The sequence below is a fragment of the Cardiocondyla obscurior genome, linkage group LG02 (genome assembly GCF_019399895.1).
Source record: "Cardiocondyla obscurior isolate alpha-2009 linkage group LG02, Cobs3.1, whole genome shotgun sequence".
Taxonomy (NCBI): Eukaryota; Metazoa; Arthropoda; class Insecta; order Hymenoptera; family Formicidae; genus Cardiocondyla; species Cardiocondyla obscurior.
The window spans coordinates 7,492,505-7,513,606 of record NC_091865.1 but is presented as its reverse complement, the minus strand read 5'-3'; the positions used below and the strand labels follow the sequence as shown (position 1 = coordinate 7,513,606).

Genomic DNA, 21,102 nt, shown 5'->3' with positions numbered 1-21,102 from the left:
GGATTGGTATGTCTGCGTTACCGCTACTTGAAAGCAGTCAACGATCGCGCTGCATTGTGGCGATCGAATGGCCGCCTCGTCTGATGTCTGCCCGTTCTGTTCTCCTGCGATTAGTTTTACTTTGTTCGACGACCTTCGCGAGCGGTGCCTCCCGTTGAACAATCCGGTAAGCCGAACGGTGAACCTACGATCGGACGACGACGCCCGAGATAACCTATAGTCGGCGGATTCGACACGCGAAGGTACCGCCGAGGCGCACCTCGCGGTACGCCCGGTGAGATTTGTTTTTCATCAAACACGGCTGCGGCTGCAGGGCGCCGCCGAAATTCACGAGCGCGAATCCTTCCGGGCACGTGTATAGGGTGTGTCGAGCGTATCGTCCAGCTGGTGAACGGTGATTGTATATGTATAGCAGCTTGCGGCGATATCCATTTACATGTGAGACGCTAATGTTCTTATCACCTGTGTTTCTAGTCAATTTTTACGTTATTAACGAGAAAATATGAGCATCAGCAAGTATCTATCGAAATCGACGTGTAACGTAGAATCCTACAATCTGGAATGATGAATTTTTAATGCACAGGCATTTATGAAGTCGCAGCTGCAGTCAAATATAATTATACATGTACAATTTTTTTCTATTTTGCTACTAAAGAAACCTCAAGTTCCTTTCATCCTTGTAAGAAAATTGGTATCTTATTACGTGTGGATTTATTTATTCCGTTAACATACATGTAAAATATATGTCTAATATATATATATATATATATGTATGTGTGTGTTAATTACATAGATGTGGGTATATATATATATATATATATATATATATATATATATATACATATAATATATTCATATGTATATATACATGTATACATAAAATTTGATTTTTACTTATGAAATTAACCTTTAAGAGTCAATTCTAACTTCTTGAGAAGTTTTATCTGATAAGTGTGCATTGTGTAATCTTTATTTAGAAAGAAAGATAAAGACAGACACATGTTTGTTCAATAGATAAAGTTTGCCAAGAAGTTGAAACAGTTGATTCTTAAAATTAAAAACGTTCTATTTGCTAGTATTAATGTTAAATAATTATTAAAAAATTATAATATGCTTTAATATAAAATCAATATTTATTCTTTATATATGTTTTATAAGCTTTTAGCACAAGCACATATAATTAATAATCGTTTTAAAAAAAAGAATATACAAGATATAGCTTAAAATGTATGAAAAATATTTTTTGCTTTTATCTAAACTGTATGCTAAGATATACCATTTTAGTTATATAGTTCAACTTTATTGCTCATATTTTCTGCATTAATATATTTGAACTTTATTATCAATGTTCCTGAATTATACAGAGAAAAATGTAGTATCAAGCAAGTCTAGTTACATAATCCTGAAGATCATTAGAGTGCAATAAATAAAGAAAACTCAACTATTTAATGCAATTAATTAATAAAATTATATATACATAAAAAATAAAAATAAAATTATAACATTTTATATATATAAAAAAAAGAAAAACCCCTTCTTTAAAAATGCATTTTATAAAATTAAATGACACATATTGTTAATGTTATAATTTAATTATAGTTAATAGTCATTCTTTGATATTCAATGTTATTAATTTTTTCAAATTATTACAGATTTAGTAACATAGTAACGATATTAACATTAATAAACGTAATATTGAAATGGAAAAAAGTGCCGATGGGTTGCTATTTCGCGCTGAGAGAAATAATGGTGCTGATGAAGTAGCCATGGACATTGTTGATGAAAGAGTAGCTATTTTAGACGCAGGTGCACAATATGGGAAAGTAATAGATCGAAGAATTCGCGAACTAAATGTTCATAGTGAAATTCTAACACTTGATACACCTGCATTCACTCTTCAAGAGAAAGGATACAAGTAAAATATTCACGTTTAATATTATTAATTATTATACTTTTAATATATTTTTTATATAAATATAAATTGTAATCTATCGTTTCAGAGCTATTATAATTTCTGGTGGTCCTAGTTCAGTATATGCCGAAGATGCGCCTAGATATGATGCCGATATCTTCCGAATAGGAATTCCTGTATTAGGCATTTGTTATGGGATGCAAATGATGAATAAGGAATTCGGTGGTAGTGTAACCAGAAGGGAAACACGAGAAGATGGACAATTTCCCGTTGAAGTTGATAGCAAGTGCCTGTTATTTAAGTATGTCGATTTTCAATAAAATTATTGAATTGGATTTTATTAATCTAAACTATAAAGAATTTCAGTAAAACATATTTTTCGAAGATGTAATAAGTAATATATTATTAATTAGGGGCTTGGACAAGGAGCAAATGGTACTATTAAGCCATGGGGATAGCATAGACAGGGTGGCTGACTGCTTTCGTACTACTGCCAGATCGTCAAGTTTTATAGCAGGTATAGCAAGCGATAAGATGAATTTGTATGGTGTGCAATTTCACCCGGAAGTGGATTTAACGCCTAACGGAAAATCGATGCTGCATAATTTTTTATTCGGTATCTCTGGCCTTACGGGTAATTACACTCTCCGCGATCGAGAGTCACAGTGTATTCAATACATCAGAAATACTGTAGGCGAAAAAAAGGTTTTGGTACGTAAATTATAAGTACCTTAGTACAATAAATAATTCAAAATTTAAGTTAAGCTCTTGAAATATTAAATTAAATTTTTATACACGTAACAAGAGAGAAATATATTATTAAAAATTTATCTGTATCTTTTGTTACAGTTATTAGTAAGCGGTGGCGTGGACTCAACAGTGTGTGCAGCTTTATTACAAAAAGCTTTAAGTAAGGAGCAAGTTATAGCTCTACACATTAATAATGGCTTCATGCGTAAAGGAGAAACGCAATTCGTGGAACAAAGTCTATCCCAATTATGTGTCACGTTAAGAGTAGTGAATGCTGGTCGCTATTTTATGCAGGGAACGACAACTGTCCCATTAGATAACGTTGCTCTTGTAATGAATGCCAATGTTACAAATAATAAAGGAATATGCGGTACAGCAAGTAATCCGAGAACTAGGTTAACCAAGATGTTATGTGAAACTACAAATCCAGAAGAAAAACGAAAAATTATAGGTGATGTTTTCGTAAAAGTAGCGAACGAAGCGATGGCAGAAATGGGATTAAAGCCAGAGGACATTTTCCTTGGGCAAGGCACTCTCAGGCCTGATTTAATAGAAAGCGCAAGCGCCTTAGTCAGTGGTAAGTCTTTATTATATAATTCTCAATCAATTTCTTATGCCTTTGTTATAAAAATATAAATTTTTATTATTATTTTTTTTTTTTTAGGTAAAGCAGATGCCATAAAGACGCATCATAACGATAGCGAGCTTGTGCGAGTATTACGAGCGCAAGGATATGTAGTTGAACCGTTGAAAGATTTTCACAAAGACGAAGTAAGACAGTTGGGATGTGATCTCGGATTACCGGCGGCACTTGTTGCCCGTCATCCATTTCCAGGTCCTGGACTCGCAGTACGAATCCTTTGCGCGGATGAGCCTTACATAGAAAAAGATTTCTCTGAAACACAGGTATTACGCGATAATAATAAAATACAGAAATCCCGTAGTTATTTTTTAAGAATATATATAAATTATAATTTTATTTGTTTCAGGTCATAGTAAAAATAATGGCTGAATATGAGCAAATGCTTCAAAAAAAACATGCATTGTTAAATCGCGTGGAAGGTGCGACAAGTGAAGCTGAACGTCAGCAACTCCGCAGGGTTTCAAGCCATCGTCATATTGCGGCAACCCTCTTGCCTATTCGTAGCGTGGGAGTTCAGGTATGTGAAATCGTCTCGTATTACTAGAAGAAGTCGGTGATGTCGAGATATTTGATATTTAATTGTACTAGATGTTTAAATACATTTTTAATATTTATAGGGTGATCGACGATCCTATAACTACGTAGTAGGTTTATCATGTGAAGAAACTGTGTCTGAAGGTGTGGAATGGGAGGATATGTTGTTCCTTGCAAAACTAATTCCACGTGTGTGTCACAACGTGAACCGTGTTTGCTACATTTTTGGGCCACAACTTCATCATCCAATCCAGGATATCACGCCTACGTATCTCACCTCAAATGTGATAGCAACTTTACGACAGGCGGACCACTTAGCCAATCAAGTGTTGGCTTCTAACGGTTGTATGGGAGCTGTCAGCCAGATGCCAGTTGTTCTAATACCAATACACTTTGACCGCGACACGGCATGTCGGACGTTATCATGTCAACGTTCTGTTGTGCTTAGGCCATTCTGTACCAATGATTTTATGACTGGCATGCCCGCCATTCCCGGTAAAGATTTACCAATACATGTAAGTTTACATTTTTTACACATGCACAAACGTACACTTAATTATTTTACTTAGGAATAATTCCATAATGCATTTAATTATATGTCATAGGTGGTGAAAAAGATGGTAACTGAAATATCTACGGTGCCCGGAATCTCACGCGTTTTGTATGATTTAACGTCTAAACCACCGGGAACAACCGAATGGGAGTAGTAAACGCTCATCTGGCCCCTTTCTATTTTTTCACCATCCCTGCGCGCGTAACAATTATAAAGCGAAAAAATATATTTAAAAAGTATATATATATATATACAAATATATATATATTACTAAAAAAAAAAAAAATACACGAATTCGAGTTTGAAAACTTCTTACTAATTTATACAAGACCGAGCAAACTTTTCCAAGGCATACACTAAACGAGTCGTGTATTACTGGCTTCTCTAGACAAAGAACGACATTTTCGTTCAATTGAAATGAAAGATATCACTTTTGCTTGTAAATAGGTTTCTTATATTACACTCATTAGTAGAAATTTAATTTATTAAATTTATGAGAGTTCAATTATCGTTATTACATCTCGGATCATTACATCTGATCAACGGTACCATAAGGTGGTTGTTGTACTCGATCTGCATATAACGTTGAACATGTTTCACAGTTCTTCTATATGTTCTATGCCAAATGCAGTTCCCAGTTTTTATTGTACATCTAAAAAAAAAAAAAAAAAAAAAAAAAAGAAAGATATAAGTACATTTTTAATGTATTATATGCCGAATATTTTTATTTATCGATCATGAACGAGTAAAACAATATCTGTTCCTTAAAATCTGCAGCCTTGTATTATTTATAATCCATTTTTTATAATAATATTTCAAAGACAAATTACCTGTACATGGTTTTCAACAAAATATGTAAATCTTCAATGCGTTTCTTTTCAGGAAGCATGCTAAGAAACGTGGCTAATGACAGAAAGTCGACTTCATTCACGGCATTAGATTTAGTAACCCATGTTTGTATTTGCAGTTTTACCTAGAAAAATATTTTATTTAGTTCAGTTAAAACCAAAAAAAAAAACATCTTTACATAATATACGTAACTATTTTAATAGTAATTTGTTCCATATTAATTATTTAAAAAAATTATTAAAAAAAAAAAAAAGTAAAAAAGAAAAAAGCAAATAATTATTTTGATTTTATATTAAAGATTGAATAAAATGAGTGCAGTATATGTATAGATAATAATTCAATAGAAAATGTTGTAAAATCGATTTCTTCTTTTTTTCTCAATTTTTTCTGTCTTGTTTAATGATTTAATACAGTACAAAAAAATGAAATATTTTATTAGTATTTATTTCGATATTTACAAATAAAGTACACTGATAGTCTATAATTATATTTGTTTCTAATTAGGATTAAATCTTTAAAGTTATCTTTTAATTTACAATAAGGGTAAAACGCTAAAATTGAAAATACCAAAATAAAATTACGCCACGCAATATTTTGTGATAAGCTAATTGTCATAGAATATTGCTTTTGTCATCGGGCTTTAATCTTCCATAAATTTTACTCGTTACTGTGCCAATATCACAGTTACCATTTAATGTCGGTATGATAGTGGTCATATTTACACATTCAGATGAACATGTTTTACAACTGCTAATTCTGTATAGATCGAGAAATCTGAACACCAATGCATGAAATATTCACAAGAAAATCACGAAGTATAGAATTCACCAAGTTTTATAAAATGCAAAATCTGGTAAATATAGAAAAAAAAAATATAGGTACGTATAAAAAAAAGATATAGATATTTCTGAAGCATCTGATACACTATTATGGCAATGACAGGTGAACGATTCGTATTACTTGTTACAAAATTATTTTACACAATGTTTAATTATTGAAATTGCAACGATTATGTGCACTAAATATATTAAAAAGAGAAAAAAAATAGAATGCTAAAACTCAGTTTCTGTCGAATAATTTGTTTTAGTGAAATAATTATGTGGTACCTGTTGTAATGGAAGCGTGAAGAGATGATTCACAAGATTAATCAGCATTTCCTGATGTTTATCTACGTTCTCATTGTTATGTAAAATACTTAAATTCTGTAAAATAAAAGTATCAGCTTTATCCATCGCAATCTCATTGTGTGAAATTTCAACATGATTAATTTCACGCGATGTAGGTTTTGCTTCGGTAGTAAGATTCTTTTCATCCAGTTGATCTTCCGCATGCATTGTGTTCTCTTTATTATCATTAATTGTTGAAGATGCACTTGCTTCTTCCATACCATCGCTTTTTTCATTTGTTTTCTTGATATTAATTCTTTTCTCTTCTCTTTTCATATCACAGTATATCTGCACATCACGTTGCACATCTGGATGCAAATCACTTTTCATTAAAATTGATAAAACGTCAGGATCAACTTGCGAACAATTCCGTACATTCGAATTTTCTTCATCTTCCGCAAATTTATTTATCGGATTAACAGTATTCGCAGTATTCATTACAGCTTGAGATTGTTTCTTATTTTTTTTGTATTCGTCACATATCTCATTTCTTATATCTTCAGGTAATTCGACCAACACGGACATATCGATATCTTGTAGTCGCGGTACCGCATACTTTGTTGATCTTTCGCTACTTGGTTTTACTTGTTTAAAAAAATTCTCTTGAGACGTCTGTCGTTGAATTACTTTCTTATTGGCTTTTCCAAGTATATCCTTGATTTTAACATTATTTTCATTTATTTTAGAGTTAAGTAGCTTTTTATTTTTTGATTTAACTGCAAATCTCGACGAATGTTTGTCTTGAACGTCGACTAGTTCTTTTACACTCGTCGACTCTAAAGATTTCGCTGATTCCAGTAGCAAATCGTTAATTTCTGTATCACCTTTTTTCATTGTTAGTGACGATTTTGTAGATAACGGCACATCAGGGCAATCCGGTTTAGATTTCTTGTTAGAATCCAAAACGCATCGATCTCCGTTGTCATTTCCTAACATTTTATCACATATTTCTTCAACCTTTGTTTTATTAAAGAAATTAATCAAGTTGCTTTTAGTCTGCTTAGCTCTGCATATTTCTAGCCTGGATATTTGTATTCCGATACCTCTCATTTCTTCAGGTATTAAATGTAATTGATTCCAAATATTTATAACTTCCCTAAATCACATAGAACATGTATTTAAATTCACACAATGTATTGTTAAAAAAAAAGCATCAAATATATAAGAAAAATTAGCAAGTTAATAGCAAACTTACTTTCTGATGATATTGATATCATCCACAGCTGTTATAAGATTTTTAGATTTTGTAATATAATTACAAAGACCATGACCCATAAATTTCACGGCTTCCTTCGGTGCATCCTCAGCTCTAACCATTAATTTTAACGTAATACATCTACCCTTTGCACGAGCCATTGTCAATCGATTGCACACCTCCGCAGATAATTCATTCAAAAAGTCGATAGCATCACCATTATTCTGGAATCTTATGCCATAATTAACTTCAGCCGATACAGATTTTCTGACGTATTCCAAATTCAATTTAGAATCGTCTAAACCACGACACATTTTATACAACTGCTCTCCTGTTTTTTTACCGAATTCTTTTTGTAAAACTCCTAATGAGATCTTCTGCAGGTCTTCGCATGTACGCACATTCAGTTTATGTAACTTATACGTCGTTGTTCCGCCAACTCCTAAAATACAAATAAAAAAAATTAGCCGAATTACCTATATTTTAATTACAAATAGTAAAAGCAACAAAATTAATAAAATACGAAAAGAAATCAAAGTAATACCGATCACTCAAATATACCTGGTAAATCTCTTATATTAAAAGTTTGAATATATGTTTCCGCGTTTTGAGCGCTGAGGTAGAATTGATTGTCAGGCTTAGCTTTTCGCGTTGCCAATCTCGCTTGCAATTTATTATTACCGAATCCCGTAGATACAGGACAATTTGTTTTCTGTTTTATCTCGTTTCTAATTATAGTAGCAAATTCCAAAGGCGAGAGATCGGATGCTTGAAGAATTTTCGTACAATCAACATACATCTCGTCACAGCTTACTGCTTCGACATCTAAAGTGTAGGATGCCACGGTATCGTATAATATATACGAAACTTCTTTGTAGCCCTCAAAATCATATTGAATAGTTTTCAAATTTGGACATAGTTTTAACGCTTCTCCCAAAAACATTCCATTCTTCACGCCGGCTTTTCTTGCCGCGTACGAGCACGAAGCTACTTCAGACATCGAACTAAATTCTTCTTTACCGTCGTAATTCGTTGACAATGTATTGCCTTTTGCATGCGTTACCGCTACCGGTACTCCATGCAATTCCGGCTTATTTCTAATTCCCACAGACACGAAAAAGCAATCCATATCGATATGCATTATAACAGATTCCCGTTTGTGGTTCGTTTCGCTTGTGACTTCATCTGTAAAACCAAATGCCTCGTCTTCAGAATCTGATTCGCAGTTAACTGAATTTATGGCACTTTCGGTACTCTTTAATTTTCTTAAACATTCAAGGCCAGGAAATACTCTGTCACTTTTATCCCTCAGCTCGTTCACGTAATCTTTGAACATAGTTCCCATGGTAGAAATATAATGCAGTCTCGAATTACTGTAAAATGTTGACAGAAATTCCGCATCCTTTGTCGACTGCGCGCCCGGTTTTGCATTTGAAGATTGACAAAAGTTGCTTGCATCTTGATTTGATGCATCGGTAAATGCGTGCTTTGATGAATTTCCATTATTAATGTCAGATTTGGCATTATTTATATCTTTATTATTTGACTTATATGTTAGCTGCGGCTGTCTATTAGTGTTATTAGAATAAAGTAAATAATTCTGAAAGTTCAGGATTTTTCCAGCCGCTATGCTATCGACGATCCACTGCGGCTTACAAATCGGAATTGGATTTTGGCTTTTTCTGTACAATACTATCTTGGAATACGGCAAATTAGACGCTATAATGTGCGTCGTGATTTTAGGACGCATATAATGATGATATATTCCTCCATGCATCATCATCAAACGTCTGAGTTCATCGGACGTTGGGTCTGTGTACCCATTAACAAATATCGCGATCCCTTCGAACAATTTTGTCGTTTCTTGAAATTCTTTGCTGCTGGCTGTATCGCGAAATTGTTCTTCCAACTTGGCTTTCTTTGCAGACATATAACCACCCTAAAAATAATTAAAATAAATCCAAATAGATAAATACAATTAAATACATAATAATAAATAATTAATTAATAGTTTACATATACTCACCCAGTGTTCAAAGCCATCTTCTCCCCAAGCACAATCTCTTTGTTTCTTTGACATACTTGTAAATTAATTTAACTACGTGTAAATTTCCTTAAAAGCCCTTCAATAATTATCATGCGATAAATTAATTCTTAATTTCATATTTTAGCACCAATTATTTGTAATCGACACGGATATTTAATTAATTCGTTGACAGCATATCGTTTATAACCTCAAAGGTAGAAATTTGCATCAAGTTAATTCATCGCGATTTAAATTGATAAGAAATTTAATTATCACGATCATATCACATTAAATGTCTATGTGTGACTTACATAACTGCAACCGGCGATTTTCGATCTATATTTGTACAGCTGCGTAAACAAACGAGTTCTATTCTTTGACGCCAAAAGTGTTTGCATGCTCAAGGAACATTTTTATTTTCCGTCATCTGCTTCGAGTTGCTCGCACGATAAAAGGAGATCGATCTAAAATATATATTTGACGTTTTTCAATCGCAAAAAATCAATATTTGTTATGACGCTTGCACCATTCTGTGTGAATTAGGTTTAATCGAAATGTCCCTGAGTTTCATCTTTGGTTTCGTGACACTTGTTGCATATGATTACTTCAATTCGTATTGCCAATAATTTTCATCTAACGTAAATTTACAATGCAAAAGAAAAATAAGTTTCAATTTTAAGAAGGTAGAACTGCAGCTTTTAATTGTGATTTATGCAATTTATGTGAACGATCGAAAATGTACTTTTCGATCGTTCAATAATAATAAGTAATTTCGTCTTTTTTTTTTTTTTTTCTTTTAACTTGTAAATTATTTTCTACGTTGATCAGATTTTCACTCGGAAATTATATAAATACCAACTTACACTCAAAATATATTTTATTGCTAAATCTTTAAATTTGTTACTCTAATAATGTACAATATTGACACATCTTTGTATTAATTCTTTAATACTTTTTAACACATTAATGTCATTTTAGTATACATTTGTTCAACGTTTATGCCTAGGAATAACAGCGATATTTCGTTACATAATACATGATATTTACAGCACAAATTAAACAAATTTTTACAAAATAACAGTGATTAAGACTTAAATCACGTCTACAAAAAAAAGTTTGTGTAAGACGAGCTCCACATTTTATATATAAAACATACGTTTTTGTTACTTTAAAAAAAAATAGTAAAATATCTTAATACATTGCTCATGTATCAAGTTATATGGCAGGAAATTTAAAATGCATAAACTATACTTACATTGAAATGGAAATCTATCTTTGTACATTCGTCGTATTTTAATCGGAAGATGAGAATATACTTCTCAAAAATTAAAGATTTTAGCACATAATCGTTTCCCTTTAAAGGCTACTATGGTCTTTATTATTTAATATACGTATTTAATATACGTTTATATAAAATTATATTGCAATTGTGTGCATAACACCCGACAGTAAATAGATGCTATAAAATGAGTTTAATATAAAAATAATATTTCTGAAGATTCCGCGCTAAAGCAAAGACAAAAAAAAATGATAAAGATTCCATATAAACCTTTAAGCCATTAATAACAATTTCCTGCAAACGCACACAGTTACAACTATAAGTGTGTTTTGTAAGCAGTGGTCATTTGCTCAAGGAAAATGAATGTGAGGACTGTATGCGGCCCGAGACGTGCATAATACGGGAAGAATCCTTTCCATAATGCAAACAATCCCTCGTTTCTGACAACCTTAGTCAGGACATCAATTGCGCCTGTGAACTCTGGTTTGCCGTTGATCGTTTTCATATTTTGGATTCTGGAAGTAATTATAAATTAGAATTTTTTATTATTTTTTATTATTATAGAAAACTTCGAATTCGTATAATACCTTGTTTTAGCTATATCTACAGGCATGGAAGCAGCAGTGGTGACTAATCCAGAAATCATGGAGCTTGCAAAATGTAGCACGATATTCTCTTCGAAATATCCTATTTAAAAATACAATGCATCGAATAAATAATTAAATTTGTATAGACTAATGCATGTCGAATAATGGCGTAGCTTTTTCTACAAACCTGTGTCCAGCAATGCTTGTTTTGCCTGAGAGTATGATGCCAATTGAGCTGCGTTTACAACCATTGCTCGTCCCATAGTAGGAATAGCACCGCGCCACAACGTAAAGAGACCTTCCTCTCTAATTATACGGAATAACGCATCAAATACATTTTTGTAGTTGCGTCTCTCGGCTGGATGTAATTAAAATATATTAATTTTATCATTTTCAAGTACATATATTAAACTAATAACGCTAAAATAACAATCTTATCGCTAGGAATAACAAAAATTTACCAATAGGTAATCTGCCATCCGCTGTCATTCTGATTAAAGCTACTTCTGCTGGTGTACCAACAAACGCCCCGACACACCCAGCCGTCATACCAAGTAATGCTTTTACAACAAAACTCGGCTGTGCTTCTTTTCTAAGTATCAAGTATATTTTTATTAACAAATTCATTTTAATTTTTTTTTTTTTTTTTAATTAACTGTACGATCTAAATTACATATAAATTTAACTTACGAAGAAAGTTCCATGAGCCAAGTATATATGCCAAGTCTAGTAGTAGTATATGTGGCTTGTCGCATCAAACCAGCAGATAAACCGGAGTATAACGCCAAAACGCCTTCATTTTTCAAAATAGCCGATGTGACGGTCAATGTCGACGTTTTCGTACCACTCAGTTGCATACGATTTTTTATTAAATCTAATGGTTGTACGAAACATGTCGCTGCCATGCTGTAATTAAACATATTAATTATATCTTGAAAGGATATAAACTTGTGATTTATGGCGACTCATTACATTACTCGATCCAGTTTGAGCTATATTAATATTATTTATTTCGGTTGGAAACTAAATAAAATTAATTTATTAAAATAATTAAAATAATATACAGTGCTGTAAAACATTGTGCTTGGTATAAAAAGAAAAGCTACTTCAATCTATCCAAGGCTACAATTCTATTTATAACATGCCAATAATATATTTATACATATATACATATTGCATCATCATGAAAACTAAACATTCCTTTTCTCTTTCTTTTCTAGTAGTTAACAGCAAAATATCAGTTAGTTTATTTGTTATGAACTCCGATTAGATTTAATATCGACCTTCGAACTCTACGTTTACGACTTCGAAAACTTCCGATAACAATTAGATAACAATGTACACTTTTTTTTTTCAGATTTGTTTCGTGACTGTTCATTTAACACAGCTGTCACATGTCGAAGGGAAACATTAAAGAAAAGAAAAATAAAAAGAGACACAAACCCAGAGGTTCCACCGATGAGGAACTTTATGCCGTTCGGTACCGTCTTTTGGTTACTCATTTTAATAAAATTAATTAAACTTGTTAAACCTGACGCTTGTATCAAGTGCTGTATAAATTACGAGTATTAACGTGTGAAATAGTTAACAATCCGGTGTACGAAAAAAATTAAATAACTGATAAACGGCTTCGTCGAAGAAGCAGTGTCCTGCCGGTTACACCGCTCATGAACACAGAGAAAACCGGAGTGGCAGAAAATCGTATACTCGCGATCGCCCCTCAGACCCCTCGGACACTCGCGGTGCTCGTGGTCATAGCAAATGTCAGCTGATACGAAATAGCGGAAATAACAGAAGCGCCATCTTTTCGCAGCGTTACTTTGTTTAATTTTGACGACTTTGACATCACCCGTGAAGCTACATCACTATCTCACCTCACTATCTCACCTCAATTTGTTCATAATTTGTTGGCGATCGACTCCCATCAGTAACTTTGAATTTCTGTCATAATTTTTTAAATATTGTTGCCTTAATATATTTTTATATACAGTTATAAGATTTGTGACTAATTATATTGCATATAAATATTTTATATTACAAAGCGATAAAATTTATAACTATTGATCTGTTGTAGGATGCGTGTCGTGAGATGTATTGGACAATGGTAACAGCTCAGGCTCTGCTAATATCATACGTCCGCACGAATCTGACGTTCTAAACAAAAAAAAATTAATTTAGATTTATATTCAATTAAGCATGAAGAACAATATTTTTATAATCCGAAACATATCGATACAACGTACACGTCTTTTAGGAGATGTAAGACTTGTTTATGTTCTATTCCCTCTAACCATAAGTTTAGTAATTCCTCTCGTTTACATCTTAGCAACTGTTTGCAGGCATTCAGATTCTCTTTCACTGCATGAATTTTTTCCCGCGATGATGTAACTTTCTCAGATAGTTCGCTGAATATCTAAGATAATGCATCATATTAAAAAAAGAAGTAATTGAGTTTCCTGATTTTTAATTAAAAAATACATATGTCCATAATTACTTGCATAACCTCCATAAGGTCCTGGTCATGTGACGAAACTAATTCTTCCAGCCGTTGATCGCTTCGTTTGTACTCCTTTTCCAACTTGGCTTTCTCAATCTCACGTTGTTCATTTGTTTCGCTCGCTGATAGAGCACGAATTACAGAGATCAGTAAACCACTCTGCAAGATGTACACAAATGAGAAAATTTATTCAACATTTTGTCTTAACTGTAGGATTTACTTACCGTTTCTTTCGTCGGTTTAATTCCTCGTGGTGGCTTAACAGGAGGCGTCATACTCATCTTGCAATTACAAGAAGGTGCAAGAGAACAATTTGTATACTGAATCCGAAAGTAAAGTCAATGCTGTCACTTTTAAAGTAAAAACTAAGGTTAATATACAATATATGACTACCTTAACATTCTTCGTTCTTATATTATATACAATATAAATACATACATGTAAATATGATTGAGAAATACGACAAAAAATCCTCTTAGCCTCCTCAAATTACGAAATTTTTTATCTATCTTAAATATGAAGACGAGACAGTTTCATATTACAACTTAATCACCAGTCAGATTAAATTATTGTACACAATTCACGATTTGCTCCTACTTATGATAGATACAACTTTTCTACTTTAAATCCTTTTCTTTTCAAATCAGCTGTTTTTCTAAAGCTCTCTGTCTCTCTCTCGTCGTTCTCCTCTCACTCATTTGTGCCACGTGATCACGTAAGAATCAGAATGGAGAACGGAGGCGCGCAATCGAATTCTTTTCAAACGTTGAAATAAGAATAAAAATTAATTTTCCAAACATTTGTCGGATTTCAAAACCAAATTGTATGATATATTCTAACAGGAAATAACAAGAGGTATAAAATGAATGATTCAGTTTCCTTGTACATACACCTTTGACTTTCCAAAGCTAATAAATACAGTTCGTGTGTCAAGGAAACCTATTGCGCATATTTGCGTTGTTATCGAAGCTTACAATACATTTGTAAGATTACAAAACGTTTTTATCAAGTTCTCTCTATCAGTCAAAAAAAAAAAAAAAATAAACGTCAGAATATTATATTGAAAATAAGTTCGACACGTAATGCGGCGTGTAATCGGCTGATATATTTGTATGTGTTTGAGAATATCGTATACATTAGATATAAATTGGCGAATCATAAATATCTGATAACATTACGATATGTTATTTTTTTTTTTTTTCTTACATTTTCTTGAATATCACAAAATTTGTTTTACACAATATCTTATTGTATATACATACAATATATCGATTTTCAGTTATATCACGCAACTAATGGCAGGTATGTGTAATGTATTTTAAAACTTTATAGCAAATCTAAAAACTTATGAACATTTTGTAGGAGACACATCATTTAACATATTACGCGCACATATGTACATAGTTTCATGTTTTTCTTTCCACTTTTCCATTTTGTACATATATCTTTTACATATATTCTAAACTTATTCTTTTTACTATATATACTTTATAAATATTAATTTTATAATTAAAAGTATATATTGGTTACATATACATAAAAAATAGAAGTACAATCAATGGAAAATTGTATAATATGTAACTATGACTAAAGTTGATTATATAATTACATCGATAAATATATATATTATACGTAGTATATTAAATAATATAAGGCCATCTGATAATATTTGTTATTTGAATAGTGCAGCAGACAAAATTATTGTCATATCTGCACAACAACGTACTATTAACGCAGTTTTTATTTTGCCGCTCCTACATTGCAAACTTATAAATAAAAGAATATAATATAATATACTTATAGTAAATTCTATATGCTATAAAAAGTGTAATGAGACAATTTTATATTGCAGAATACAAAACATAATATAATCTGTACTAAATATATTTTGTCTAAGCAATACATTTCGATAAGCAAAGAAAACAAAGAATATGAGAGAATTTTGAACAAAATATTAATACACTATTATCAGTGCTAAGATAGAAAATAATTAAGTGCGTATATAATTTAGGAATGTACCCTGTTTAAAATAATCAAGTTGCATTTGCATAAACATTACGTCTATGATAAAAAATAAGTATTTTTTTTAAATAATTAAATATATTTCGAGTGAAGGAAGCCTTTCTGAGTTTACATCTGTGGTAACTGATCAATTGGTGTAGCAAATTTGAAATCTTCTGGGAAAAGCTTAATTGCATGCGGATACATCAATTTATAAGACTGTCGTATCGTAACGTCTGCAACCCCAGCGATATCTCCAATCTCCTTTTGCGATCTCTTGTCGTCTGACGCCTATGTGAAAGAACGAATGCACGAAAATAAGATAATGTCCATTAGTTGCGAAATGCAGTATCGTCATTGTTCTGCATACCTGTGAGGCCATATAAATTGCTGCAGCAGCAACAGAAATGGGCGATCTTCCAGGTACAATATCAATCTCAACCGCTTTCCTAGCGATATGTGTTGCGGCTCTTTGTACCATATTAGGAAGGCCGAGATTAGAACAGAATCTGGACATGAAATCACCCGTTGTGATGAGATCCACGCTAGTTTCAAGAGCTTTAAGAATTAATTTAAAACATCGACCGATCTCTTTCTTGCTTATCTTGCTGACTGCGCAAATCTCTTTAAATGTACGCGGTACACCCTCTTGTCGGCAGGCAATGTATAAACACGCGGAAGCGATTGCGTCGTTCGCACGGCCTTTTAGGTTCTTGCCGTCGTGCACTTGCTTGAACAAGGTATTAGCTCGGTCGACAATGGTTTTTGGTAAATTAATACGATCTGCCATACCATTAATTTCACGAATTGCATTGACCAAAGCTCTGTCTGAACTGCTCATCTAAAAGAAATACATTATTATCTGGGAACAATTTAATTATATAAAATAAAAAAAAAATTTCAATAAATACTAACAGTGCGCCGATTTTGATATTTTGCAGTACCAAAGCCATCAAAGGATGCAGCACCTGTTCCTGGCCCAATCATCGTCGATAAGTCTGCACCATTAAGAAGGTGATTTTCTGGTCCACCAACACGCGATGGATCCACTCCTGATTTTTCATTGCTAAATGTCCTCCATTCAGAACCTACATCTATTACTCTATGACACAAAAGAAACAGGTAAATGTAAAATCCACCTTAGCTGTCTTTACTTATTTACTTATATTACATATATTTTCATAATGGTAATTATTTTACCTATCCCCTACAACCAATCCACATTCTGAACAAATTTGATCTCCTGCTCTATAATCTTCTATAAGTAGAGCATCTGGATGTGCATAGCAACAAACCTTGTTCACAGCATTCCTATAAAAAGCAAGATCTTAAAATATATTTCTCATTTACAAATACTAGATAAATTTTAATATTTTTTCAACGCATTATTTATATTCATAAGTCTACAGTATGTTTCTGCCAATGTCAACAGCCAGCAGACACTTCCTGATCTTTGCCTCCAAGCTGACGCCAGTATTAAAATACGCTTTCGCACTTTGTGCGCTTTCATTTTAAGCATCAAGATTTGTACCACGGTTCAGCTTGTTGTAACAGATTTACTTTTACATTGACTCCAATCAAAAGTGCGTATCGGTAAATAAAATCACAGGGCAGCATGTAATTTTAACCTTTCCTGCTGCCGTGACGTCGACACAATCTCGAGCGCGGATCGCGACCAGCCGTTATCGTTCTCGATAAGCAGAGCGCAAGAACGAATTTTAATTTTCGTAAAACTTACCGTGACGAACTTGCCATATTTTCGCATTCGCGTGTAAACCAATGCACTCAGCACTACATACACGTCTTATTTAATCCAGCACCAACGACGCATCCAGTACTGCAACTAGTTCAATTGTTCGAGTCGTTTAGGGTGCCACTACTGCCGCCACCACCACCACCAAACTTTACAGTACACAGAAGCTGCTTATTATGCACTCTACATTTTTGTATTGGACACAAGCGCTACCTGGTGGAGGATTCACACCGCGTCCAACATCCAACGCGACGGCTAATAATCGAATACGTTTAAAAAACACAGGGAGAATGTTTGATTGCAATTAGCCGATTTGTTTCCTGCTTTGTGAGTACAATGAAAACCTTATATTTTTTTTTCTTTTTTACCTGCAACAGCAGTTTTTATTGCCCACAATTTTTTCGTCATTAACTTGCAATTCTATAACTTTTATTTAAAAATTCTCAAAGTTGTAATAATTATAATATACAATTAATTTTGTTAATAATATAGTAAAAATAATATCAGCTATGCAAAGAAATATACAAAATAGCAATGAGTTAAATCATATATTGCTCAATTAGACCGATTTAATGAAGTATGAAAATATAATTAATAATTGAAGTAAAAAAAATTAATATATTATTCCAATTAATTATTATTTCCCATTCGAATGTCGATCACTCCTTCTCCTTTATTATAAGGCGGTTCCGTTTGCCTCTCGATATTATTAGGATTTTCTGTTGGTTTTGGAAGTGGCGGCGGTGGAGTCTGACTCTTGTCACCGTTCGGGTAAGTCTCTTGAACGATAACTATAGGCTGAGTCCAACGGTTTCCGTGTGGATGATGCCCGTGTTGGTGTCCTGGTGGTACGTTATGCCACGGTACTCTACCGGGATGATGTTGCGGGGTATGTCGCGTGTCATCAGACGCAATAATCATCTACGATACGTAAAATATATGCCAAATTAATCGTTTGATTAATTTTCAGGGTTACAACTAACGTTTTGCAAGACTGATATATTTTTTTTACATCAGTTTTACGTTCAGCAGTTGCAGCTCTGAAATTCAATAGACCGATTTGATTAACTTCCGTTGATGAAACCGGGTCTAAGAATTTTCAGAGCCATCGTGTTGATTGCAGGTGTACGTACTATGTCATTCGTCCTCGGGTTTTGGCATACCCACTCGACGTCGGAGCCACCGAGTCCATTGTTCTGATTCTCGATCCGTTGCGGCGGTGCCCAATATGAACCGCGACCGGGATAAGGTCCTCTCTCATTTTGGAAGATGGGGTAAGTCGCCTGTGGATAAGCCTTCCCCTCGACGACCAAAAGCAGCGCAACGGCGATCAACAGGACCTTCATTTTCTTTCGTTAGAAAAAAAAAGAGGTATGTAATATTCTTAATGATTATCCGCCCAGTAAACTACAGAATATTAGACAGCATCGATTGCGACAGATACGTTCTGCGTTTGCTGCGATGTTGTTACGATCAATGATAATTTGCATTTGCATTTGATATAATTAATTCGCGTTTAAAAGTTTTTCCGAAAAAACCGCCGGATACCCGTATGTAACAAAAATTCATATGAAATATAATCGAACCCGCGGAATATTCTCCGCCTAGCGAAACCTCCAGCGAAAGTGCGAAAGATTTCAAACCTGGATATCATTTTCTTATAACTTCCGAACTGCACACATCACACCGTATCTTAATTATAAATGCTCGATACCGTCGAACTCGTTAAGCAAATTAATAGTAACGCACAAAATTTTTAATCCCACGCGATTTGATCGCGACAAGTCGAGTGCAATATATACCTTTTGATCCACAATTCGATCGCGATCGACTTTGTATCACTCACAGCGATCCCAGCGCAATGCGAAGACGCAAACCGGAAGGCTGCGATTAACGGGGAAAAAACCGCTCTTGGATAATGAGCCAATATTACGGCATCGTTTCCTTATATAGCGATTTATTAACATGCAACCTCTGCTCATCCGGCCGACCGATCGAACTCGATTAGCACGAGTCAACAGTGCGCGAAACGGGAATTCAGCCGTACGGACGTGACGTTGACTAAAAAGAAAAAGGAAAAATAAAAGAAAGAAAATAAAAAGAACGCTGCGACGCACTTAATTGTGTAATATGGTAAGAACGATTCTTCGTATTGTGTAAAATGATTAGAATTCTGCCCGCTTACCTGTCTCCCACCCTCGCGGCTCGATTCGTCGTAATACCGGTTTGGAGTTTTGAGCGAACCGGTATCGCGAAATTACGCGAATCGCCCCGACGGCTGCCGCTATCATTAAGCATCGAATTACAGGACGCCGCGAGCCGGCGGCTGGCGCGGAATTATTGTAATTTATGTCACGGTTCATCGCCATGCCCGCCATCGCGCGCAGAAAGGTCAATGAATATCGTGCCGCGGACGCCGGGTCTTTTTCTACTTTACGAAATAAATCCCTTTACGAAATGATTCTCTTTGGCACCGGCGATCATTTGCGAGCTCGACGATAACACGACGGGGTTTATAATAGATTTTTTTTTTTTTTAATTAATTTGGTAAAGGATTTTCAAATCAAAGTTTTTTACGCAAAGTTTTAGCGTTAATAATAATTTGTAATTATTTTGAATACATATAAAAATATGAAATTAGTTTCGCTTGTAATTTTAGGAAAATAATTGAGTATTTTTATTAAAAATTTTTTTCTTTTTTTACTATGAAAAAAAAAAAAAAAAGTACTTATCGTGGTAAGGTTATTAAATAAAAACTGTTTTAGTGATATACAATTAATTTTATTATGCTTTTTGTACAAATCTGTATAATGTATTGCGTAAAACTGCATATCGATATTATCAACAGTCTCCAGTGACACTAAATAACGAATTCCATTCGCCAGGTGGAGCCATCAGAACAAAGTGATGCCATAAACGGTATCCATGAGAATTGAAAAGTGGTAGTCGAGTATGGTCGTCGTTGAGGAACGCATCTCGGGCACGGATGACCGCACTTCTGTTGCATTCAGCAAATCTCGGAGCTGCGGAGACCAAATGCTTCAATCTTGCGCAATTCCTTTCTCGAAGTTCAAGGTACACGAGAGCTTTATTAAATCAAAAAATTGATATCATAAAAAATGCTGAAACGATTCAAAAATTTTGCCTATCTACGTTCTACATATACGTATATCATTCCATTTCTCGTCACACGCGTGTAAGATTAACGGATCCGCGTTTTAAGCCTCCGATTACTCGTGAGAGAGTTCCGCGCTTTTATCGCTCTGAGAGAAAAAAAAAAAGAAAAAAATAATTCTCGGAAACATATCGCTCTCGCTTCTTTCTCGGTGGCGTTCTATTTTTTTTTCTCCCGAACGG

The 21,102-nt window shown here is 33.7% G+C and overlaps 6 protein-coding genes across 12 annotated transcripts; 1 reads left to right on the top strand and 5 right to left on the bottom strand.

Annotated features, from left to right (window-relative positions):
- The first annotated feature begins 8 nt into the window (after positions 1 to 8).
- On the top strand, positions 9 to 5,076 carry Bur (GMP synthase burgundy). Of its 2 annotated transcripts, none has more exons than XM_070674636.1 (9): positions 9 to 166; positions 1,653 to 1,915; positions 2,001 to 2,213; positions 2,326 to 2,623; positions 2,762 to 3,239; positions 3,327 to 3,568; positions 3,652 to 3,822; positions 3,923 to 4,354; positions 4,445 to 5,076. In XM_070674636.1, the coding sequence occupies exons 2-9, from the start codon at positions 1,701 to 1,703 to the stop codon at positions 4,544 to 4,546; spliced, it is 2,151 nt and encodes a 716-aa protein (XP_070530737.1). In that variant the 5' UTR covers positions 9 to 166; positions 1,653 to 1,700; the 3' UTR covers positions 4,547 to 5,076. The 2 variants fall into 2 exon arrangements, with proteins under 2 accessions (XP_070530737.1, XP_070530738.1); XM_070674637.1 differs by lacking the exon at positions 9 to 166 and adding an exon at positions 192 to 438.
- Rev1 (Rev1 DNA directed polymerase) lies at positions 4,824 to 10,350 on the bottom strand. Of its 4 annotated transcripts, none has more exons than XM_070674630.1 (7): positions 9,940 to 10,350; positions 9,629 to 9,836; positions 8,164 to 9,541; positions 7,603 to 8,044; positions 6,348 to 7,503; positions 5,223 to 5,365; positions 4,824 to 5,044 (listed from the first exon to the last, which is right to left on the bottom strand). In XM_070674630.1, the coding sequence occupies exons 2-7, from the start codon at positions 9,680 to 9,682 to the stop codon at positions 4,894 to 4,896; spliced, it is 3,324 nt and encodes a 1,107-aa protein (XP_070530731.1). In that variant the 5' UTR covers positions 9,683 to 9,836; positions 9,940 to 10,350; the 3' UTR covers positions 4,824 to 4,893. The 4 variants fall into 4 exon arrangements, with proteins under 4 accessions (XP_070530731.1, XP_070530732.1, XP_070530734.1 ...); XM_070674631.1 differs by having other exon boundaries at positions 9,629 to 9,725; XM_070674633.1 differs by having other exon boundaries at positions 9,629 to 9,683.
- Positions 10,351 to 10,487: 137 nt separating this feature from the next.
- On the bottom strand, positions 10,488 to 13,211 carry LOC139108733 (mitochondrial 2-oxoglutarate/malate carrier protein). The gene is made up of 6 exons (XM_070667252.1): positions 12,938 to 13,211; positions 12,185 to 12,400; positions 11,956 to 12,086; positions 11,682 to 11,852; positions 11,495 to 11,594; positions 10,488 to 11,422 (listed from the first exon to the last, which is right to left on the bottom strand). Exons 1-6 carry the CDS (start codon positions 12,994 to 12,996, stop codon positions 11,224 to 11,226), a joined length of 876 nt encoding a protein of 291 aa, XP_070523353.1. The 5' UTR covers positions 12,997 to 13,211; the 3' UTR covers positions 10,488 to 11,223.
- Positions 13,212 to 13,484: 273 nt separating this feature from the next.
- Sec8 (Secretory 8) lies at positions 13,485 to 14,689 on the bottom strand. Its single transcript, XM_070667296.1, has 5 exons — positions 14,430 to 14,689; positions 14,216 to 14,341; positions 13,989 to 14,150; positions 13,738 to 13,907; positions 13,485 to 13,648 (listed from the first exon to the last, which is right to left on the bottom strand). Exons 2-5 carry the CDS (start codon positions 14,270 to 14,272, stop codon positions 13,552 to 13,554), a joined length of 486 nt encoding a protein of 161 aa, XP_070523397.1. The 5' UTR covers positions 14,273 to 14,341; positions 14,430 to 14,689; the 3' UTR covers positions 13,485 to 13,551.
- Positions 14,690 to 15,074: 385 nt separating this feature from the next.
- On the bottom strand, positions 15,075 to 17,888 carry Tfiib (transcription factor IIB). Its single transcript, XM_070667245.1, has 5 exons — positions 17,731 to 17,888; positions 17,193 to 17,303; positions 16,908 to 17,094; positions 16,363 to 16,833; positions 15,075 to 16,283 (listed from the first exon to the last, which is right to left on the bottom strand). The coding sequence occupies exons 1-5, from the start codon at positions 17,745 to 17,747 to the stop codon at positions 16,122 to 16,124; spliced, it is 948 nt and encodes a 315-aa protein (XP_070523346.1). The 5' UTR covers positions 17,748 to 17,888; the 3' UTR covers positions 15,075 to 16,121.
- Positions 17,889 to 18,278: 390 nt separating this feature from the next.
- Positions 18,279 to 19,702, bottom strand: LOC139108742 (uncharacterized). 3 transcript variants are annotated; one of them, XM_070667283.1, is made up of 3 exons: positions 19,592 to 19,702; positions 18,879 to 19,094; positions 18,279 to 18,666 (listed from the first exon to the last, which is right to left on the bottom strand). In XM_070667283.1, exons 2-3 carry the CDS (start codon positions 19,089 to 19,091, stop codon positions 18,376 to 18,378), a joined length of 504 nt encoding a protein of 167 aa, XP_070523384.1. In that variant the 5' UTR covers positions 19,092 to 19,094; positions 19,592 to 19,702; the 3' UTR covers positions 18,279 to 18,375. The 3 variants fall into 3 exon arrangements, with proteins under 3 accessions (XP_070523384.1, XP_070523367.1, XP_070523376.1); XM_070667266.1 differs by having other exon boundaries at positions 19,548 to 19,699; XM_070667275.1 differs by lacking the exon at positions 19,592 to 19,702 and adding an exon at positions 19,332 to 19,486.
- Positions 19,703 to 21,102: the final 1,400 nt, after the last annotated feature.

Coding starts and splice junctions, on each gene's coding strand:
- Sec8 (XM_070667296.1), bottom strand. CDS start 14,272: ATGAGTATGACGCCTCCTGTTAAGCCACCACGAGGAATTAAACCGACG. Junction 13,908..13,988: donor ACCTTATGGAGGTTATGCAA/GTAATTATGGAC, acceptor GCATTATCTTAG/ATATTCAGCGAACTATCTGA. Junction 13,649..13,737: donor TTACATCTCCTAAAAGACGT/GTACGTTGTATC, acceptor TTTTTTGTTTAG/AACGTCAGATTCGTGCGGAC.
- Tfiib (XM_070667245.1), bottom strand. Junction 16,834..16,907: donor AATATCAAAATCGGCGCACT/GTTAGTATTTAT, acceptor TATTTCTTTTAG/ATGAGCAGTTCAGACAGAGC. Junction 16,284..16,362: donor CAATTTATATGGCCTCACAG/GTATGCAGAACA, acceptor TCTTTCACATAG/GCGTCAGACGACAAGAGATC.
- LOC139108742 (XM_070667283.1), bottom strand. CDS start 19,091: ATGAAGGTCCTGTTGATCGCCGTTGCGCTGCTTTTGGTCGTCGAGGGG. Junction 18,667..18,878: donor ACCCGAGGACGAATGACATA/GTACGTACACCT, acceptor TACGTATCGTAG/ATGATTATTGCGTCTGATGA.
- LOC139108733 (XM_070667252.1), bottom strand. CDS start 12,996: ATGAGTAACCAAAAGACGGTACCGAACGGCATAAAGTTCCTCATCGGT. Junction 12,087..12,184: donor TGGCTCATGGAACTTTCTTC/GTAAGTTAAATT, acceptor CTTGATACTTAG/AAAAGAAGCACAGCCGAGTT. Junction 11,423..11,494: donor GTAGATATAGCTAAAACAAG/GTATTATACGAA, acceptor AATTACTTCCAG/AATCCAAAATATGAAAACGA.
- Rev1 (XM_070674629.1), bottom strand. CDS start 9,682: ATGTCAAAGAAACAAAGAGATTGTGCTTGGGGAGAAGATGGCTTTGAA. Junction 7,504..7,602: donor GATATCAATATCATCAGAAA/GTAAGTTTGCTA, acceptor TATGTGATTTAG/GGAAGTTATAAATATTTGGA. Junction 5,366..6,347: donor TCACGCTTCCATTACAACAG/GTACCACATAAT, acceptor ATATTTTTCTAG/GTAAAACTGCAAATACAAAC.
- Bur (XM_070674636.1), top strand. CDS start 1,701: ATGGAAAAAAGTGCCGATGGGTTGCTATTTCGCGCTGAGAGAAATAAT. Junction 1,916..2,000: donor CTTCAAGAGAAAGGATACAA/GTAAAATATTCA, acceptor CTATCGTTTCAG/AGCTATTATAATTTCTGGTG. Junction 3,823..3,922: donor TTCGTAGCGTGGGAGTTCAG/GTATGTGAAATC, acceptor TAATATTTATAG/GGTGATCGACGATCCTATAA.